Genomic DNA, 21008 nt, shown 5'->3' on the forward strand with positions numbered 1-21008 from the left:
TTCAGTTTTCACCTCCTTGGTTAAGTTTATTCCTAGGTATTTTGGGGTGCCTGGGTGGCTCAGTTGTTAAGCATCTGCCTTCCGCTCAGGTCATGATCGAGCCCCGCATTGGGCTCCCTGCTCTGCAGGAAGCCTGCTTCTCCCTCTCCCACTCCCCCTTCTTGTGTTCCCTCTCTCGCTGTGTCTCTCTCTGTCAAATAAATAAATAAAATCTTAAAAAAAAAAGTTTATTCCTAGGTATTTTATTATATTCAGTGTAATTGTGAATGAGATTTACTTCTTAATTTCTCTTTCTGGTTCTTCGTTAGTAGCACATAGAAACACAACAAATTTATGTATGTTAATTTTGTATCCTGTAACTTTACTGAATTCATTTATGAGTTCTTATAGTTTTTTGGTGGAGTCTTTCAGGTTCTCTATATGTAGTATCATGTCATCTGCAAATAGTGACAGTTTTACTTCTTCCTTACAGTTTTGATGGCTTTTTTTTTTTTTTAAGATTTTATTTATTTTGACAGAGAGAGAGCACAAGCAGGGGGAGAGGCAGAGGGAGAGGGAGAAGGAGACTCCCCGCTGAGAAGGAAGCCTGATGCAGGGATCGATCCCAGGACCCTGGGTTCATGATCTGAGCCAAAGGCAGACGCTTTTAACCGTCTGAGCCACCCAGGCGCCCCTTGATGCCTTTTATTTCTTTTTCTTGTTACTGCAGTGAGGACTTGCGGGTACCATGTTGAATGCAAGTGGTGAGAGTGGACATTCTTGTCTTATTCCTGATCCAAGAAGAAAAGCTCTCAGTTTTTCACCATCAAGTATGACGTTAGCTGTGGGGTTTTCATATATGAACTTTATATGTTCCCACTATACCTACATCATTGAGAGTTTTTATCATGAAAGAGGTTGTATTTTGCCAAATGCTTTACCTGCATCTTTTGAGAGGATAATGTGGTGTCTGTCCTTCCTTTTCTTATTGAAGTTATGTATCACACTGATTGATTGGTGAATGTTGAGCTACTCTTGTATCCCTATAATAATGTGGTGAATGAATCTTTTAACGTATTGTTGGATTCAGTTTGCTAATATTCTGTTGAGGATTTTTGCATCCATGTTCATCAGAGATACTGGCCTATAGTTCTCTTTTTTGTAGTGTCTTTGTCTGGTTTTGGTATCAGGATAATGCTGGCCTCCTAGAATGAATTTGGAAGTTTTCCTCTTTCTTCCTTTTTTTGGAGTAGTTTGAGAAGAATAGGTACTAACTCTCCTTTAAATATTTGGTAGAATTCACCTATGAAGTCATCTTGATCTGGGACTCTTGTTGGTTGGGAGTTTGTTGATTACTGATTCAGTTTCATTACTGGTAATTGATTTGTTCAGACTTTCTATTTCTTCCTGATTTGAATAAAAGGTTGTGGGTTTCTAAGAATTTAATCATTTCTTCTAGGTTGTCCAGTTTGTTGGCATATAATTTTCCATGATATTCTCTTGCTGTGGTGTCAGTTATTATTTCTCCTCCCTTTCTCATTTTATTTGAGTTCTCACTGAGGTTTTTCTTTTAACAGAGCCAGCTCTTAGTTTCATTGATCCTTTCTATTCTTTTATTTATTTTTTAAAGATTTACTTATTATTTTTGTTTTCCTTCTACTAGCTTTGGGCTTAGTTTGTTCTTTTTTCTTTTCTTTCTTTCTTTCTTTTTTTTTTTTTAGTTCCTTTAGGTGTAAGGTTAGGTTGTTTAATATTTTTCTTGTTTCTTGAATTATGCTTGTATCATTATAAACTTCCCTCTTAGAACTGTTTTTGCTCTGTCTCAAAGGTTTTGGACCATTGTGTTTTCATTTTAATTTGTGTCCATATATTTTTTTATTTCCTCCTGATTTCTTTGTTAACCCATTGGTTGTTTAATAGCATGTTGTTTAGCCTCCATGTCTTCGTGTTTTTTCCAATTTTTTTCTTGTAATTGATTGCTCGTTTCTATTTTGCTCAGAAAAGATGCTTGATATGATTTCATATTCTTAAATTTATTGAGACTTGTTTTGTGGCCTAACATGTGATCTATCTTAGAGAATGTTCCAAGTGCATTTGAAAAGAATGTGTATCATGCTGTGTTTAGATGGAATGTTCTGTACACATCTGTTAGGTCCATCCATTCTAATGTGTTACTTAAAGCCACTGTTTGTTGATTTTCTGTCTGGATGATCTATTTCTTGATTTAGTGGGGTGTTTAAGTAACCCTAGTATTACTGTCTGTTTCTCTCTTTTTGTCTATTATTATTTGCTTCATCTATTTAGGTGCTTCTATGTTGGGTACGTAGATATTTACAGTTGTTACATAATCGTGTTGGATTGATCCCTTCATCATTATGTAATGCCCTTCTTTGTCTCTTGTTAGAGTCTTTGTTTTAAAATTCATCTTCTCTGGTGTAAAGTATTGCTACCCCAGTTTTTGTTCCACTTCTATTTGCATGGAATATCTTTTTCCATGCCTTTACTTTCAGTCTATATGCGTCTTTAGGTTTGAAGTGATGTCTTATAGGCAGCATATAGATAGGTCTTATTTTGGGGCAGGGGTGGGGGGCACCTTGTTTTTTATCCATTCTGTCACTCTGTGTCTTTTGATTGGAGCATTTAGCCCATTTACATTTAAAGTAATTATTTTTTTCAAGATTTTACTTACTTATTTGAGAGAGAGAGGGAGAGGGAGTGCAAGCAGGGGGAGGGGCAGAGGGAGAAGCAGACTCCCTGCTGACCAGGGAGCCCAACGCAAGGCTTGATCCCAGGACCCTGGGATCATGGCCTGAGCCGAAGGCAGACGCTTAAACAACTGAGCCACCCAGGCACCCCTATATTTAAAGAAATTTTTGATAAATATATACTTAGTGCCATTTTGTTGATTATTTTATGGTTATTCTTATAGTTCTCTGTTTCTTGTTCTTTTGCTCTCTCCCCTTGTGGTTTGATGGTTCTTTGGTGTATGGTTTGATAACTTTATTTTTTGTGTATCTACTATAGTTTTTTGACTTGTGGTTACCATTGGCTTTGTATATAACATCTTATTGCATAGCAGTCTATATTAACTTGATGGTCACTTAAATTCGAACCCACGGTTAAAGCACTAAATTTTTATTCTTTCCTCCATGTTTTATGACTATGATGTCATAGTTCACATGTTTTTATTTTCTGTATCCCTTAACTAATTTTTGTAGACATAAATGATTTTACTATTTTTGTGTTTCAACCTCCCTACTGGCTTTATGAGTGATTAATCTATCATTACTGTATATTTGCTTTTTACCTGGAACATTTTTCCTTTCATAATTTTCTTTGCTTTTCACTTATAGAATTCCCATGAACATTTCTTGTAAGGGTGGTTTAGTGTGATGAACTTAATTTTACTTTTTTTTTTTTTTTGGAAACTCTTTATCTCTCCTTCAGTTCTGAATGATAACCTTGCTGGATAGGGTATTCCTGGTTGTAGGTTTTTTTCCTTCCAGCACTTCAAATATATCACGTCACTTTCTTCTGGCCTGCATAGTTTCGGCTGAATAGTCAGCAGTAAGCCTTTTTGGGTTTCTCTTGTATAAAACTGTTCTCTTTTTTTCTTGCTGCTTTTAAGATTCTGTCTTTATCATTACTTTTTGCCATGTGTCTTGGTGTGGACCTCCTTGGGTTCATTGTTTTAGGGGCTCTCTGTGCCTCCTGGACCTGGATGTCTATTTCCTTCCCCAGATTAGGAAAGTTTTCAGCTATTATTTCTTCAAGTAACTTTTTGCCGCCTTCTCTCATTTCTCCTTCTGGGGTCCCTATAATGTGAATGTTATGCCTGATGATATCCAGAATTCCCCTAACCTATTCTTGTTTTTTATTATTCTTTCTTCTTTTGCTCTTCAGCTTGGTTTCTTTCCTTTACCTTGTCTTCCAGATTGCTGATCTGTTCTGCTGCATCCTCTAATCTACTATTGATTCCCTCTAGTGTATCTTTCATTTCAGTTAAAGAATTCTTCAGCCCTGACTGGTTCTTTTTTATATTTACTGTCTCTTGGTTGAAGTTCTGAGTTCATTCACTCTTTTCTCAAGTCAGCAAATATCTGTATGACCAGTACTTTGAATTCTTTATCAAGTATATTGCTTATCTCTGTTTCATTTAGCTGCTTTACTGTGACTGTGTCTTGTTTTTTCATTTGGGACATATTCTTCTCTCTCCTCATTTTGTCTGACTCTTTGTTTTTGTTTCTATGTCAGGAAGTCCGCTGGTCTTGGAAGTAGTGGCCTTGTGTAGAAGAGGTCTTGTGGGCCCTATAGTACAATCCCTTATAGTCACCAGAATTAGGTGCTTCAGGGGTGTCCCCTGTGTGGGCTGCATGCACCTTCCCATTATGGCTAAAGCACAATTGCCTCTAGCCCAGCCTGCTGCAATGACCCACTTTGCCTGCTGTGGGTACACTGGGCAACATTTGCTCCCAGTGCTGTTGGGAGGCCCGTCTGTGACCACCACAGGCTCACTGCTGTGTGGAGCCAGCAGTCAGCCCAGATGTCTGCAGTTAGCCTGTCTGCCACAGCTGTAGGTGCACTGGAGGTCAGGGCTTGCTCCCTGAACAGCCAGCTAAGGAGTCTGGCTGCAGTAACTGGGAGCACACTGGTATGTGTGGTTATCTCCTTTACTTTCCAGGGCAGGAGTCACTTTGGAGTGGTGCTGCTCCTGGCCAGGGCTGCCTACAGGGTGTGGTGGAGCCAAAGCTGCTTTGGGTGGACAGGTAGGGTGGGGTGGATTTGTAGGGGGGAGCACAGAAGCAGGGCATACTTTGTAAGCCAGGTAGATAGAGAGTGTTAGCATTGGCTCCTGCTAGCTTCTGGCTGTCTAGGCTGGGGGAGGAGAGAAAAATGACACCCGCAAGCACTTTTGTTCCTGGAGAAATTTACAGAAACTGCCCCTTTGGTACATGTTCTCCTTCATGTATGCCCCAGGCAGTTTTCAAACTGCTGCTTCTGTGCTGTGTCTTGGGCAGTTATTTAGAATGCTGGCTCTTTAAGGGTAAGGACTGTTTCCTATTGCCTTCAGACTGTCCCACAGTGGAGCCTGCTGATATTTAAAGCTTCTGAAGTTAAGATCCACTGATTTTTAAACTTACTAGAGTTAAGCCCCACTAGTTTTCAAGCCTAGGGAGTCACCTTTTTCATTGCAGGTTCCCAATGCCAGGGGTGCCCAGTGTGGGGTCTCATCCTCTCACTTCTCCTTGCTTGTGATGTCCCTCCTGTTTTTGGTTAGTTGCTTGGGGTGGGGGTGTGGAGTTGGAGGGCGGTTCCCAACCTTGTCTCCACCACTCCTCCCTTTTTCGGTGTGGCCTTCTGTCCAGGATTAGCTGTGTAAACCTATTCTGCCAGTCCTCGGGTCATTTTCAGAATTAGTTGCAATACATATAGTTGTTACCTTGGTGTGTCTGTGGGATGAAATGAGTCCAGGTCCTCCTCCTCTGCCACCTTTCCTCCTGTTGAACTCAAGAATCTGTTTTTTAAAGTGGCTGTACCATTTTATACTTCCACCAGCAATGAACAAGTTTGAGTTGTTCCACTTATATTTTGTCACTTGGTGTTGTCAGATGTTTTAATTTAAGTATTCTAATGGATGTGTACTGAATGGCATCTCATTGTGATTTTAGTTTGCATTTCCTAAATGACTTAGGATGTGAGGTTCTTTAATGTGCTTATTTCCCATTTGGATGTCTTTTTTGGTGAGGTCTATTTTAAAATCTTTTGCCAATTTCAAGTTAATTTCCTTATTGTGTTAAAAGGTTTTAAAAAATATGTTCTAAAAACAAATCCTTTATCTGATACTGGTTTGGCAGGTCTGGCTGGTGTTTTCATTTTCTTAATGTCTTTTAAGGAGAAAAAAGTTTTCATTTTAATAAAGTCCAGATTACCTTTTTTTTTTTTTTATGGCCAATGCTTTAGTGTCTTCTCTATGAAATCTTTTCTTAAACCAAGGTGACAAAGGAGTTCTTATACAAATTTTATAATTGTACCTCTCACATTCAGATATATCCAGTTCAAGTTAGTTATTGTATATAGTGGGAGAGAAGATTTGAGATTTGTTGGGTGGGGGGGCGAGAGAGGGTTTGCGTATGGATATGCACTTTTTAATTTTTTTCCCAAATACTATTACCTTGTAGCCTTTGCTGAAAATCAGTTAGTCTCATATGAGGGTCTGTTCCTGGATTCCTTATCCTGCTCCATTAATCTGTGTGTCTAATTTTTACAGCATTACCACCTTGTATTTGTTTCTATGGCTTTAAGTTTTTCAACCTTGTTTTATCCTTTTCAAAATTGTTTTGGCTTATTCTAGTTCTTTTGCATTTCTACATAGATTTTAAGTTCCAAAAGGAAAAAAAAAAAGCTTGCTTGTATTTGGATTGGATTGCATTGATTCATTGCATGTATCAATTTGGGAAGAATTGCTATCTTATTAACAATATTGAATCTCCCAATCCATGAACATAGTACATCTCTCTGTATATATTTAGGCCTTTGCTTTCTCATTAATGTTTTGTAAATTTCAGCATACAGGCACTTCACATATTTTATTAAAATTATGCCCAGCTATTTCATGTTTTTGATGATATTTTTTAAATTTAAATTTTTGTTTTTTAATTTCAATTTCAAATCATGCATTGCTGGTAATAAAGGAAAATTTTAGATATTTTATTTCCTGATATAATTGGCTTTCAGTTAGTGACTGATGAATTGGGAAGCATCCAGTCTAGAAAATAGAAAAGAGCTTTTTACAAAGGAAGAAGTTTCATAGACCAAGGTGAACAGGAACAAGGAAGTTATATTGGGCATTTAACTGGTTAAAAGAGTATTACTTTTCATATATGGAGAAAAGGGAAGACTGGGAGACTGGTTAATTAACTTATGCTGAGTAGGCAAGTGCTAATTGTTTGGTCTGGGCATTCCTTTTCTGGGAGAGCTGAGCATAGAAACTGAGCTGTTTTGGTTTGCTGATGTAGGATGTAGAATAAGTGATTCCATCTTTGGCCTAGTCTGGACACTCTGACACTGGTACACAAAAATATTGTTGATGTTTTGTATATTGACCTTTATCATGTGATCTTGTTAAACTCTCTAGTTCTAGACCTAACATATAGAATCTTGAGAATTTTTGATGTAGATGATCATGTCATCTGCAAATGGAAGATAACTGTACTTCCTATCAAACTGTCTTTTCTTTCTTTCTCTTTGCTCTGTTGCATGGGTACAAACTCCAGTACATTGTTGAACAGAACTGGTAAGAGTGGCATCCTTGCCTTGTTCCTCATCTTAGGGGGAAAACATTTAGTCTTTCACCATTAAGTACGATGTGGGCTGTGAGTTTTTCATAGATGTCCTCCACCAACTTGAGAATGTTCCTCTTATTCCTAGTTTGATAATTTTTATCATAAATGTTGAATTTTGTCATATGCCTTTTCTGCATCTATTGACATGATCATATAGTTTTTCTTTGTTAGTTTATTCACATTGATTTTCACATATTAAACCACCCTGGTATTTCTCAATAATGTCATTTGGTCACAATGTACTTTTTTTTTTTTTTAAGATTTTATTTATTTATTTGAGAGAGAGAGAATGAGAGATAGAAAGCACTAGAGGGAAGAGGGTCAGAGGGAGAAACAGACTCCCTGCTGAGCAGGAAGCCCGATGTGGGACTCGATCCTGGGACTCCAGGATCATGACCTGAGCTGAAGGCAGTCGCTTAACCAACTGAGCCACCCAGGCGCCCACAATGTACTTTTTTTTATATTGATGAAATTGATTTACATTGCATCATGGTACTGGTCTTCAGTTTTCTTGTAACTCTTATAATTTTTGATATAAGGGTAATGCTGGCCTCATAAAATGGGCTCTTTACTAAAGTATCAGGAAATATTTGAGTAGCACTGGTGTTCTTCGAGTAGAAGGCATTGATTCAACAGGATTGTTTTCTTTTTTTAAGATTTTATTTATTTGAGAGAGAGAGAGCGTGAGAAAGGGGAGGATCAGAGGGAGAAGCAGTCTCCCTGCAGAGCAGGGAGCCCGATGCGGGACTCGACCCGGGGACTCCAGGATCATGACCCGAGCCGAAGGCAGTCGCTTAACCAACTGAACAACCCAGGCACCCTCAACAGGATTCTTTTCATTGTGTTTAATTCTTCTCATGCCATATGTTTGGGAGGCCTATGAAATCCACTTTCCATGTTGGGTTTACACTACAGTGGCTTTAAACAAATTTGTAACCAGTTGACTGATTACCCATTTTTCTCTTAAAATATTTCCAACTCTCATAATCATGCATACCGGAAAAAAAAAGTTGTTTAGAAAATATTAAGTTAGGGGCGGCTGGTTAAACATCCGACTCTTGATTTCAGCTCAGTTCATGATATCAGGGTTAAGAGATTGAGCCCCACATCAGGCTCCACACTCAGCATGGAGTCTGCTTAAGATTCTCTCTCCTTCTCCATCTGCCCCCCCCCCCCCGCTCATGCTTGCTCACTCTAAAATAAATAAATCTTTTTGCAAATACTAAGTTTAGCAATATTTACAGATTTATAAGTCTACAGTGAATATTCAAACACTATATATACCATTAGGGAACATTTTGGGGTAGTTTTCAAATAAACTAACATTAAAATCTACTAGCAAAGCTAACAACACTACTCAGAATCTGGTTTCAAAATTATCAGTTGGAGGACATATTTTGCTTCTAAAACTTCTTTTCTTTCTCAGTTATATAGTTAGCGTTAGGGCATGTGCCTGGTATTTTGCAGTTTAGAGACCTCTCCTGAGGGTTAGGGTTACGGTCAGTGTTAAGGTTAGGGGTGAGAGATTAGGGTGTGTACCTGGTGTCCTGCAGTTCAGAGACCTCTCCAGAGAATAAAACCCCAGACTTGTGCTGGGGTGAGAATAGACATAGCAGCCATCCACTGAGCTAAGGCAAGGAGGGGATTTGAGGATCTAAATACTCTTCAAATACATATTTAATTGGTCCTTCTGTTTTTAACTCTACTTTCCCAACCATTTTCAGAAATACTACCAATACTTAAAATGTCTGGGGTTTTCTCCAGGATAACTAGGCTGCTTCTCAGCTTTTCTTATTGTGTGTTCAGGAAGCCACTTTCTTCACATCTAAGGTTAGGGTTACAGTGTGTGCCTGGTATTTTGCAGTTGAGACTTCTCCAGAGGGTTAGGGTTAGGGTTAGGGTTAAATTTAGGGATTAGAGTTAGGTGTTAGGGTATGTGCTTGGTAATTTGTAGTTGAGTCCTCTCTAGGTAATAAAAGCCCTGACTTCTGCTGGGGTTCGGGTTAGGGCTAGGGGTCAGGGGTGGGAGTTAGGGTTTGTGCCTGTATTCCTGCATTGAACTTGTTAGTTCTTGCAAGAGCACTCATAGGATTTATATAAAGTATACAGTACTTTTATTACTTTCAAGAATGACTCAGCCATACCCCATTAGGGTGGCTACTATAAAAACAAAACAACCCAGAAAATAACAGGCACTAAGGATGTGGATAATTTGGAATTCCTGTGCACTGGTGGTAAGAATATAAAACTCTGTAGCTGCTATGGGAAATAGTATGGTGGTTCCTCAAGAAATAAAAAATATAAATGCCAGACGATCCAGCAGTCTGGTAGTATACTTACATACTTTATATACTTTTGGCATATTAAGAGATGTTTGTACAGCCATATTCATAGCATTATTCATTACAGCCAAAAGGGGGAAGCAACCCAAGTGTCCACTGATGGATAAATGGATGAACAAAATGGTGGTGTATATTCTGACATACATGAATGAACCTTAAGGTCATTATGTTCATGAAATAAGCCAGTCAGAAAAACATAAATATATGATTTTACTTATAGGAGGTAGCTAGGGACAGAAAATAGAATGGTGGTTGCCAAGAGCCACCTGGAGGGAAGAATGGGGAGTTGTGGAATGGTTCTACAATTTCAGTTGTGCAGGGTGAAGAGCGCTGGAGACAAGCTGCACGTACACTTAGCACTACTGAACTGTACACTTAAAAAATAGTAAGGATGGTCAAGTTATGTGTATTTTACCACAGTTAAAAAATAGTGACCCACACGTTACTTGTAGACCAGCAGTGAACACACACTTACCACATGGCAAGAGCCAAGTAAAATAATGACCATTTCTCTCCTACATGTTTCTGTCCCAATTTAGAAATACTGACCTTCACCCTCAATACTCTGTGTCAGTGTTTCATACTCTCACCATGCCAGTGACAACAAAAAATGTCTTCAGACATTATGAAATGTCTCCTGTGAGGGTGGGGAGTCAGGAAGCAAAATCACCCCTGGTTGAGCAGCACTGCTTTAGAATCAGAGACTGTGCATAAGTGTACAAAGTACACATTTTTACGTATTGCAGGACATCAAAAACATTATGCGTGCTGTACTTTATGGGCAAGTTAAAGAATTCTTTTAGGGAATACTTTTCAGTTTATAAGTACGTAAGATTTTCACCCTCCTCATTTAGATTCTGAATCTAAATTTTGTAAAGATCTGACTCTGGTATTTATGCAAAATTCATTTTTTCAGAAATGAGAGCCCGAAAATCAGAAGGACTGAATTTATGTATTTAAAAAATGATAAATATTATGGAATGCTAACTTCCCATTTAGGATATCAGGACCTTTGTATTTGTCATATTCCAGGATGTATCTTTTAGACTTTAGAAATGTCAGCTAGATCACTCTCTGGGCCCAAACAAGGACCATTTATTTGCCTTTTTGTGATGGGGTAATTAAGAGAGACAAGCAGACTATTTAGACTGAGATACAGCCCACCAGGCTGGTTCTGTGTAGCAGGCTTCCCAGCCGACACTGGACTGGAAGTGGTGGGTCTGGGTCTGCCCCAGACCACAGGCTCTAAGGGTTGACTGTTCCTGCCTCACTCACCACTGTCTCCCTCGGAACTAGCCTGGGCCGGGCACACAGAACACTCACACATCTGAATAAAATAAATGAAGCTTAGCATATATTTTCTTTTACAATTGTTTATTCAAAAACAGGGAACAGTGTAGTAAAGAAATGCATTCAATGGTACTAAAATAAATCTACAGAAGATATATTTCATTGAAGTGCAAACAAAATACTTGAAATGGCACATATTTCTATATTTCAAGTCAGTATACTTTCTACTTTTTTAGAGAATTGCCTACAGCAAATAAGAAATCCAGAGTTTTTCCTCTTTGCTTTGATTTCCTTTATAACATATTTAAATCTTTAGCATTTCTAAGTGCATATATTTTAAATGTATACTAGGAGCAGACACCTTGAGGTGGTATGACCAGCACAGAGAGCGGTGTCAAGGCGATGATCTCCCTTAATCCAGACAACACTGTCCTGCCTACAATTTATTAGCCTTTCTAGTAGATGCTCTACTTGGTTTGCACTGAACTGACTAGTGAAGCCTAGATTCTTTGTCCATCTTACACTTGTACCTTCAATTTACTATATTCTGGTCTTGGACAAATTACTTATTTCTCTAAACTTCACTTCCTCCAGCTGTAAACTGGAATAACATCACTAACCTACCACGATATACTGCAGAGAATGTATGTCAGGCACTCAGCATACAACAAATTGTATAATATTTTAAAAACCTATTTATTTCTAGACCGTGTTCCTGTCAAAATCTTTAATTCTATCACCTGTGAATTAGCTATTCCTCCTAGATTTGTTATCTGCAAATTTGGCAAACTTTTCAAAACCATTACTAAGAATATTTGAAACAGGACAGGAAACTTATGGCATATATGCCTCCAGGCTGATGAGAAGATTAATGATGTTATATAACTGCATACGTCAACTAGCAGGACAAATTCATATACCTGCACTGTCATCTGGCTAGTAATTTCTTATTCCATCCACGAAGATTTCAAGGCTTTCTTAAAGACATTTTAAGTTTATTACAATCCCTTGATTCACTACAGTAATAAAACTTCGTGTACATACTAAGTTTTCATTTAGGCAGATAATACCAAGGTAAGTCTGTAATTTGAAATGTAAAATAATTTTAAGACGAGTTCCCCAGAAACCTTATCTGGAATGAATTATTCTTAACCCAGGTCACACAATTCCCATGGAGAAAGCCTTGCTGAAGCTCACCCTCCAAAATTACAAAATACATAGATAAACATTCCACCAAATACAAGGTTCAACAGATACAAACAATAGGAATTTGATGTAATGTAGAGCTACTAGAGAGAAAAATAATTTTTTTAAAAGATTTTACTTCTCTCTTAAGAGAGAAACCACAAGCAGGGGGGAAGGCAGAGGGAGAGGGAGAAGCAGGCTCCCCACTGAGCAGGGAGCCCGATGGGGGGCTCGATCCCAGGACCCTGGGATCACGACCTGAGCCAAAGGCAGACGCTTAGCTGACTGAGCCACCCAGGCGCCCCGAAATGAAAAATAAATTTTGAAAAAAGAAATGTGGTAAACAGTCTAAAAAGGAGATTATACATAGCTGACAAGAGAATTCATAAACTAGAAGAGATACAAAGTCATCAGAAAGAGAGAGAAAGCACAGAAGGGTTTAAAAGATACAGAATAGAATGATAAGTCCCAATATACATTTTTTTTTTTTAAGATTTTATTTATTTATTTGAGAGAGAGAGAGAATGAGAGACAGCACGAGAGGGAAGAGGGTCAGAAGGAGAAGCAGACTCCCTGCTGAGCAGGGAGCCCGATGCGGGACTCGATCCCGGGACTCCAGGATCATGACCTGAGCCGAAGGCAGTCGCTTAACCAACTGAGCCACCCAGGCGCCCAGTCCCAATATACATTTTTAAAAATAGAAACCATCCTAACTGTGTCTTAGAAATTTGTTCTCCGTAGAGTAACTTCATTATTCAGTAACACTGGGTGATCTTCCTACTGAAAATCCAGACATATTTCTTAAGTACTAACTTGCTTTCGATATTGCTTATTTTTAATGTGGCTTTACCATGATACATAGATGGTTACAATTTTAAAGTTTTCTTCTTCCTTTTATAAATTAGCATCAAATAACTTATCATTCATATATAATATCTGGGAAACAAGTTTTAATTTAAAAGCTACCTCAATCCAGCAATTTCTTTCTTCTAATTCACACTCAAGCAAACACTGTCAGTGATGCTCTCTGCCCTCCAGCTGCTTCCACTTTCGGCTAAGGCATCTGTCAGGGGTTTTACTGAGAACAATACAAGTATGTACTTGAGAAGAAAAACCAAATGTCTAGCCTACAAGTACAGCAGGAACGACACTTATTTCTAACATTTGAGAGAGGAGATTTTCCTTGAGACTGTCAAGGCCTCTTTAGGTGACTGAGTCAAGTATTAAACATTTTTTTAAAAACACAGTAAATAGTTCACTTAAATATTACTACCTATTCAAAGTCTGTTGGATGGGTTAAAAACGAAGGCCACAATATAATTTCTAAAGGTTGAGCTGAAGGGAAATTCATATGATGGATCACACCCAAGCTTTCCATCCTGGGAAAAGTCGGCTAAGATTTTTGGGGTCCATGGCTTGCTGGATGAGCAGATTCACCTGCCCCCCCACGCTGAGCACCGTTCCTTCCTCCACTCCTTTCAGTTTCTCTTGTAGTCTCATCAAGACTCGTTCCGCTACTTTGTTGAAACTCTGGTCAGTGTCACTAAGGACAAACACACAGGTTATAGTGCGGTGGGACAGTTCGAGGGCCTTGGGAACAGGAAAATCTGAGCAGTTGGACAGTAGGACCCTTGTTTGTAACAGGCGGCTCACCTGAGATTGCGTCTGCATTCCGGGTCCTCTCCACTGGGGGTGGAGTGCAGCTCAGTGTCATCCTCTGGCCTCTGCTGTAGGTACAGAGCTTTCAGAGGATTCATGGTCCAGTCAAACAGGGGGTCGTAGAGGAGAACCTACACAGAATGTATGTGTTAGAAGAACAATGTGCCTTCTGATGACGTACTTAGAGACAGAGGAATCAGTGTGATAAAAAATAACAGAGGCCAGTCAAATGGTAGGTGACTGGGGGACGGGGACGACCTACAGAGGCACTTCCTGTTTCCTTGTGGAGGAAACTGTCAGCATAGTGCTCCGGGCTTCCTAGCCCGTTCTGAATCCATTCTTCCTCCCTGGGTGGGGGTGGTGACATCCCTTGACCTCTGTTTCTGACTCGGTGAAACTAATCTATTAGAAAGAGATAAGGACTAGTCCCTCCCCTTCCTTCCTTCTCTCGCCGCCTCTTCACCACTAGGGTCCTGAGCAAAGGCATCCGCTCTGCACCCCATCCTCCCTCAGGTGGGACCGGCGGTGGGAGCAGGAAGCACCAGCAAGCCTGTGTGGGCCTCACGCCTGTACCATCTTATCCAAGTTTTATCAGTAATAAAGCTAACATTCTGATTGCTGTTCCTAAGGCTTTTTCTTTTTCTCTCAATTAGTTCTAAATTCCACTAGAGAAAACAAAGGGTCGGCTTTCGAAAGCTCCTCCAAACCCAAGGTCCTTTTTGTGGGTGAACCTGGTCTGGATCTCTCATAAAGCCATGTCAGTGCCCAACGTGAAGTCACACGGGAACCCTGGAACTTATGGACAAACCGCATATATTCAAAGTCAGTGCCCCCACAGTTTTTAGTGACCCTGGGGGTTGCCCGAAACAGCATGAAACAGCAGAGCAGATTTTGGTACTGCTGACGCAGGACATGTCCTGGAATGAAACATGGAATGCTTAAAGGCAGTTTACAGCCCCAGCCTACAGAAGTACTGAGAAAACACAAAAAAGGGCAGCAGCAGAAAGTGTTAACTCTGTCACGGTGGAATATTCTGTTAATCTACAACAGATTTCTACACATAGATTTTGTGTCCTGTGACTTTACTGAATTCATTTATCAGGTCTACTAGGTTTTTGGTGGAATCTTCTATTTTTGGTATCATGTCATCTGCAAACAGTGAAAATTTACTTCTTCCTTACCAAGTTGGATGCCTTTTATTTCTTTTTGCTGTCTGACTGCTGGCGCTAGGACTTCCAGTACTATGTTGAGTAAAAGTGGTGAGAGTCGACATCCTTGCCTTGTTCCTGGCCTTAGAGGGAAAGCTCTGTTTCTCCCTACTGAGGATGATGTTTGCTGTGGGTTTTTTCATATAAGGCCTTTATTATGTTCAGTTTGTTCCCTCTAAACTACTTTGTTGAGGGATTTTTATCATGAATGGATGTTGTACTTTGTCAAATGCTTTTTCTGCATCTACTGAGATTATAATATGGTTTTTATCCTTTCTCTTATCAGTGTAATAATGTATCATGTTGATTGATTTGCAAATACCGAACCACTCTTGCATACCAGGAATAAATCCCACTTGGCCATATGGTGAATGACTTTTTTAATGTAGTGTTGGATTCGGTGTGCTAGTATTCTGTTGAAGGTTTCGGCATCTATGTTCTTCAGAGATACTGGCCTGTAGTTCGTTCTCTCTTTTTATATTGTGTTTATCTGGTTTTGGTGTCAGGGTGATGCTGGCCTCATACAATAAATCTGGAAGTTTTCCTTTCTTTTCTATTTTTTGGAATAGTTTAAGAATAGGTATTCTTCTTTACATGTTTGGTAGAATTCCCTTGTGAAGCCATCTGATCCTGGAGTTTTATTTGAATCAGTAATCAAAAACTCCCAACAATTTCTTGCTGGTAATCAGTCTGTCCAAGTTTTTTTTTTTTTTAAAGATTTTATTTATTTGAGAGACAGAGAATGAGAGATAGAGAGCATGAGAGGGAAGAGGGTCAGAGGGAGAAGCAGACTCCCCGCTGAGCAGGGAGCCGGATGTGGGACTCAATCCCGGGACTCCAGGATCATGACCTGAGCCGAAGGCAGTCGCTTAACCAGCTGAGCCACCCAGGCGCCCTGTCCAAATTTTTTTACATCTTCCTGCTTTAGTTTTGGTAGGTGCTTCTAGGAATTTATGCATTTCTTCCAGGTTGTCTAATTTGTTGGCATAGTTTTTCATAATATTCTCTTATAATTGTATTTCTGTATTGTTGGCTATTATTTTTCCTTTTTCATTTGTGATTTTGAATCCTTTTTTTTTTTTTTTTTTTTTGATGAGTCTGGCTAAAGATTTATCAATTTTGTTGATCTTTTCAAGGAACCAGCTCCTGGTTTCATTTTTTTATTTATTTTTTCTATTTCTTGTATTTCTGTTCTAATTTTTATTATCTCTTTCCTTCTACTGGCATGAGTTTTCTTTGTATTTTTTTCTAGCTCTTTTAAGTGTAAGTTTAGGTTGTTTATTTGGGATTTTTCTTGCTTCTTGAGGTAGGCCTGTATTACTATAAACTTCCCTCTTTTAGAACTGCTTTTGCTGCATCACAAGATTTTGGACCATTGTGTTTTCATTTGTTTCCATGTACTTTCTGATTTCTTGGTTGACCCACTCATTGTTTAGTAGCATGTTATTTATCCTCCATGTATTTGTGGTCTTTCCAGATTTTTTCCTGTGGTTGACTTAGTTTCTTAGTACTGTGGTCAGAAAAGATGTGTGGTATGACTTTGATCTTTTTTAATTTGTTGAGACTTGTTTTGTGGCCTAGTATGTGATCTATTCTGGAGAATGTTCTATGTGCACTTGAAAAGAATGTGGATTCTGCTATTTTAGGGTGAAATATGTTAAGTCCATCTGGTCCAGTTGGTCATTCAAAGCCACTGTTTCCTTGTTGATCTGTTTGAATGGCTGGTCCATCAATAGAAGAGGGGTGTTAAAGTCCCCTACTATTGGGCGCCTGGGTGGCTCAGTTGGTTAAGCGACTGCCTTCGGCTCAGGTCATGATCCTGGAGTCCCGGGATCGAGTCCCACATCAGGCTCCCTGCTCAGCAGGGAGTCTGCTTCTCCCTCTGAGCCTCTTCCCTCTCGTGCTGTCTCTCATTCGCTCTCTCTCAAATAAATAAATAAAATCTTTAAAAAAAAAAAAGTCCCCTACTATTATTGTATTACTATTGATGAGTTCATGTTCGTTATTAACTATTTTATGTATTTGGCTACTCTAGTGTTGCGTGCATAAATGTTTACAATTGTTATATCTTCATGTTGGATTGTCCCCTTTATGATTATATCGTATCCTTCTTTGTCTGTTTTTACAGTCTTTGTTTTAAAGTCTATTTTGTCCAATATAAGTATTGCTACTCCACCTTTCTTTTGACATCCATTAGCATGACAGATGGTTCTCCATCCCCTCACTTTCAATCCGCAGGTGTCTTTAGGTCTGGGACGAGTCTCTTGTTTGCAGCATATAGATGGGTCTTGTTTTTTTATCCACTCTGTCACACTATGTCTTTGATTGGAGCATTTAGCCCATTTACATTCAAAGTAATTATTTTTTTTTAAAGATTTTATTTATTTATTTGAGAGAGAGAGAGCACGAGAGGGAAGAAGGTCAGAGGGAGAAGCAGACTCCCCGCCGAGCAGGGAGCCCGATGCGGGACTCGATCCCGGGACTCCAGGATCATGACCTGAGCCGAAGGCAGCTGCTTAACCAACTGAGGCACCCCTCAAAGTAATTATTGATAGACATGTATTTATTGCCATTTTGTTACTCGTTTTATGGTGGTTTTTGTAGTTTTTCTCTGATCCTTTTCTGTCTCTCTTTCATGGTTGTTAGTTTTCTTGGATTCCTTTCTTTTTATTCTTTGCATGTCTATTACTGGTTTTTGATTTGTGGTTACCATTAGGTCTGTCTATGATGTCTTCTGCATATAGCAGTCTATATGAAGTTGATGGTTACTTCAGCTTGAACCCATAGGGAGGTACATTTTATTAATGAAATAATGAAAAGGAATGGAGGTCTCTACTATTAAAAAGAGTCTATAATGGTCTTCTTGGGTTTCAGTAGAAAAACAACACAAATTATTTCAAACCCTAAGCCTTCTGTTAGGAGTCATATTTGTAAATTTTGAAATCAAGGAAGAACCAGACTACTTCAAAAAATGACTTTAGTCTTACCAGCAAAACAGAAGTGGCTGAATGAAAACAATAAAGGAACACAGACCGAGTGAGCTACAGCAGGGTTTCTCGATCCAGGCACTACTAACAAACATTTTTGGGCTGAAAACTTCTTTGTTGCGGCGGCTGTCCTGTGCATTACCCGATGTTTACGGCATCCCTGGCCTCCACCCAGTAGATAGCACTAGCTTTTAAAAAAACAAATGTTCCTGCCCCACCCCCGAAGTATGGTTTGAATATGGTCAGCATCAGTATTTTTTAAAAGCTGTACTGCTGACAGTCAAGTACAGCCAGCTGAGCACCACCACTTACAGCTGAAGGCTGTAAGTAAGGGGGGGCCCCTGTGCTCTGGCTCCCACGTTTCCTTGTGGAGCAAACACAACTCATATCTTGCCCCACACACCCTTGACCAGGGCCGTGAAACACTGCTTTAGGTACATAGTTCTCTCTGGGGTGGAGCTAATGTCATTAAGCCCTGGAAAGCTGCGTTACTTTCTTCTCTTTCTGCCTGATCAACATGAGGCAGTGATTACATGAACCTGGGCAAAGGGATATAATTTACTGATTTCTCTCAAAACCCCAGTCGAAACCATTCTGAAAGTAAGTCATGCCCCAGGAGAGAGCAAAGATGTCGAAGTGCTGATTTATGATTTAAACACTAGAGATGACTTAGGATGCCGTAACATGCCCAGAAACCTGGTAGGCCTGGAGGCGTTTCTAGACCACTATTTACTGATGTGCGCACCCCCGTCCCTCCTGCTGCCCATCCCACCACGTTAACACGAAGCACCACCGATCCTCAAATCAGTGACGTCCTAACATACACAGTCTAATGGCAGAGAAATAAAGATTTCCTTATAAAACGCTTTACCTCCACAATGGTTAGCAGGGTTTCCTGAGAGCTTCTCATGACCTCCATGGTTTTCTCACAGCATCTACAAACACATTACAAATATGGATCTTGTTACAGTTCCAACATCTCTTCATCGCTATATATTCATGTATACCCTGCCGAGACTATTCTTGTTAATAATTCCCAAATTAACAGCTCAAAGAGCACAGTACTAGGCAGACTGCGTTTCTGGTAAATTGTTTTTGAAAGGAATATATCTATACGAATGTAAGCTAAAGCCTTTGTAAGAATAACACACAGTACTACTATGAAACATTGCTTTCAGTCAGCGATTATTGTGGTAATTATTAGTTCACTCTGACTGGATTCTACTCTAGTAAAGCTGAGCACACGGGACCAATGCTGCGGAGCTACGGGGACCTGGGAAGTGCTTTCGGCAGGAACTGGTCCATCATACGCTCCTTTAGCAGAGCTTATCTGCCCAACACTGAGCGCCCAAAGGAGTTCTGAGTGGTAAATGGAGTTCCCGAGGACAGAGGCATTAACGATAGATGCAAGCTGCTTCCAGAAGGGGCTAGGAAGGACAGCTATGTATGTTATATACAGTGAGGTCCCAGGTGGTCTGAAGGAAGGGGAAACTATTACGGTCTTTCCCCCAGGGTTTTCAGCACTGGAACATGATTTAGCAGTGAATCCTAGAGTCTACAGAAATCAATAATCCAAATAATTTTGACAGGAAAAACCATCTGCTGTAAACCCTTACCTTCTGAAGACACCTTCAACACCAGTAATGCCCATCCCATCCACAATATCTCTGGTGAGTCTGAAAGGAACCGTTTCAGGAGTGGGGAGGATCTTACCCTGTTCAAAAGCAACTCCTAAAGGAAACAGTACAGCAAGGTTAGGAGGTTCCACAGCAAACCGACTGTCCTCCCTTGGGGCGTGTGAGCTGTGCAGAGGCCCCAAATCATCTGTCATCAGTACTCCACAGTAACACAGTACCACTCATGGTGGTTTATTCTGTTTCTGCTCCGCCACTGTCTAGGAATGCACCTCAAATTTAAAAAGTGTAACAACTTCTAGACATAATTAGAGAAGTTCTAGATTAAAGGGTGATATTTTTTTTAAATGAAATAGTGATGGGTAGGATTTAAAATAAAAAATATGCATATAATCTTAATTTAGATGTATTTAAGTATACATGCATGTTAGTTATACATCAAAACCTTTTATTAAATGAAACTTTTTATTCTGAGATAACTATAGATTGATATGCATTCGTAAGATACAATATGCAAAATACAAAATTCCCCATATACCTTTTCTTCATTTTCCCCCAATCTTGCAAAATTATACAGTACAGTTTCCCAGCCAGGACATGGACACTGATCCAGTCAAGGTCCAGAATATTTCCGTCACCACAAGGATCCTTCAAGCTGCCCCATTTACAGCCACCCACATCCCTCCCAGGCCTCCCGCCCTCCCACTCACTCTGTGCCTCCAGCAATCACTACTCTTTTGTAACTTCGTATAACTGAGTTCATTCTGGGGAAGACCATGTAATATACGTGATCTTCTCTATTCTAATGGAACTCCATCTTAGCAACGACTTATAGGATTATAATACAGAACCTATAATTTCCTGAGACTACACCTTCTTAGAAATCCTTAAATTCCACATTCTAATTGAAAGCTCTTTTTCTAGCCCCTTATTAAACAATCTTCAAACTCACTGAGATTTCTAGTCTGTCAGCCTTTCTTCCTTCCCTACTCCACTCAGGGTGCGGAGTGCAAGGCTGCTCACTCTCACTACTGCCTCACGTCTCGTTGGCCCCCCGGCCCCTCCACACTTCTCTAAGCACAGCGGCGACTCAGGGAGGCTGGGAGCAGGCGCGGGAAGACACCACTGGCCCCACCGCAAGCGCAGGTCGTCACGGTAGGCGAGCTCCCCAAGGGCTGCTCGGCATGTCGTCTTCACTCCCTGTCTCCACCCAGCTCTTGGTCTCACCTCCGTGGAGCCCGGTTTGCATTCTACTGTTCTTACAAGGCCAATTACCATCCCTCCGATGCTCAGCAAGCAAGCAGGCTTTTGCTTTCTCAGTTAGAATAGCAAATGTTATTTCCCTCCAATTCTTTCTCCTCCAGCTCAAGACCTTCCTCCT

At 39.9% G+C, this 21008-nt stretch overlaps 1 protein-coding gene across 8 annotated transcripts in view; it reads right to left on the bottom strand.

The window, feature by feature from the left end:
- Nucleotides 1-11021: 11021 nt before the first annotated feature.
- ATM (ATM serine/threonine kinase) overlaps nucleotides 11022-21008 on the bottom strand; it is a 119322-nt gene continuing 109335 nt past the window's right edge. For all 8 annotated transcript variants that reach the window (XM_028106043.2, XM_088017731.1, XM_088017730.1 and 5 more), the window contains 4 exons: nucleotides 19610-19724; nucleotides 18865-18928; nucleotides 13793-13929; nucleotides 11022-13682 (listed from right to left, as the gene is read on the bottom strand). In XM_028106043.2, the coding sequence (XP_027961844.1) occupies nucleotides 13499-13682; nucleotides 13793-13929; nucleotides 18865-18928; nucleotides 19610-19724 (500 nt within the window). In that variant the 3' untranslated portion in view covers nucleotides 11022-13498. The remainder of the gene's footprint in view (nucleotides 13683-13792; nucleotides 13930-18864; nucleotides 18929-19609; nucleotides 19725-21008) is intronic.

This window comes from Eumetopias jubatus, unplaced genomic scaffold, assembly GCF_037043125.1.
Source record: "Eumetopias jubatus isolate StellerSeaLion01/CBP00866 unplaced genomic scaffold, mEumJub1_p1.0 scaffold_13, whole genome shotgun sequence".
NCBI lineage: Eukaryota > Metazoa > Chordata > Mammalia > Carnivora > Otariidae > Eumetopias > Eumetopias jubatus.